This window comes from Austrofundulus limnaeus, unplaced genomic scaffold, assembly GCF_001266775.1.
Source record: "Austrofundulus limnaeus strain Quisiro unplaced genomic scaffold, Austrofundulus_limnaeus-1.0 Scaffold2536, whole genome shotgun sequence".
Classification (NCBI taxonomy): domain Eukaryota; kingdom Metazoa; phylum Chordata; class Actinopteri; order Cyprinodontiformes; family Rivulidae; genus Austrofundulus; species Austrofundulus limnaeus.
The window spans coordinates 14,118-15,095 of record NW_013954938.1 but is presented as its reverse complement, the minus strand read 5'-3'; the positions used below and the strand labels follow the sequence as shown (position 1 = coordinate 15,095).

General features: G+C 36.6%; 1 protein-coding gene across 1 annotated transcript in view; it reads right to left on the bottom strand.

The window, feature by feature from the left end:
* The window catches only part of txnrd3 (thioredoxin reductase 3), a gene marked incomplete at its 5' end in the record, with an annotated part of 31,128 nt that overhangs the window by 16,378 nt on the left and 13,772 nt on the right, over nt 1-978 (bottom strand). The window contains 1 exon segment of the mRNA XM_013999880.1: nt 620-735. Within this exon segment, the coding sequence (XP_013855334.1) occupies nt 620-735 (116 nt within the window).

The following is a 978-nucleotide window of genomic DNA, read 5'->3' as shown; positions in this document are numbered from 1 at the left end:
GTAATAGACTGATGGACCCGTGTACCAAATTTCACATGTTTAAGTCATGAGAGGGACTGATATTTAGAGGGCGCTGGAGAGCCAAAACCCATATCTGGACCTTTGTGCCTCTCCATATTTATGCTAGTTCTATGTTTAATTGCCAAGTTTCATCATACTCCTCTCACAAGAACATGGTGAAAAAACCTCTGGTTGGCAGAATAAACAAAATAATAATAAAAAAATAATATAAAAAAATGGCCTTCCATTGTTTCACAGCACCCTAGTAAAATAAGCCCACCTTGGATTTTGATGAAATTTTCAGGGAAATTCTATCACTTAGAGCTACGGCTGACAGACATTTGAGCCTAATCACATGGGCAGTTTAATAGTTGGATTTTGTTTTTATAAGATTAAATATATTTCTCTCCTATCATCAAATAAACCAAACTAAAAACACACGAAAGTATCAGGAAATGTTTAACGCACCACAGAGATCAGCTGATTAAAGTTTGAAATGTCTGAGAACACCCAGAAAACTCCTGTCTGAAGGTTTGACATGCTTCTTTAGCAAAAAACTTGTTTCTTTTTATTGAAACTGCTTTTTATCTCCAAAGTAAACGAGACACCGTGTGCTCACCTGGTGATGCAGAACTCTTTGTCTCCAGGGATTCCCAGGTAACGAGGCCTCTCACCTGTAGCCAAGACAAAGGTCGCTGCTGTGTGAAATGTCTCCTTTCCTCGTTTGTTGGTTGCCTATTGAAGAAGACAAACACAAAACAACAGTGACACCATTTAAATTTAGACTAGGTTTAAACAGATTCGCTAATATAAACTTCCATATTTTTACAAACTCAAAGCTTTCACAGATCTGTGGTTTTTTAGCTTTTTTGACATAGAAACTGCAAATATCTTGTGAATGTTTTTCCAGTTATACTTTTAAGATTCACAGTAAAACCTGAAAAACAGACACTGACAGTCAAAACTTTATCCTCAAGG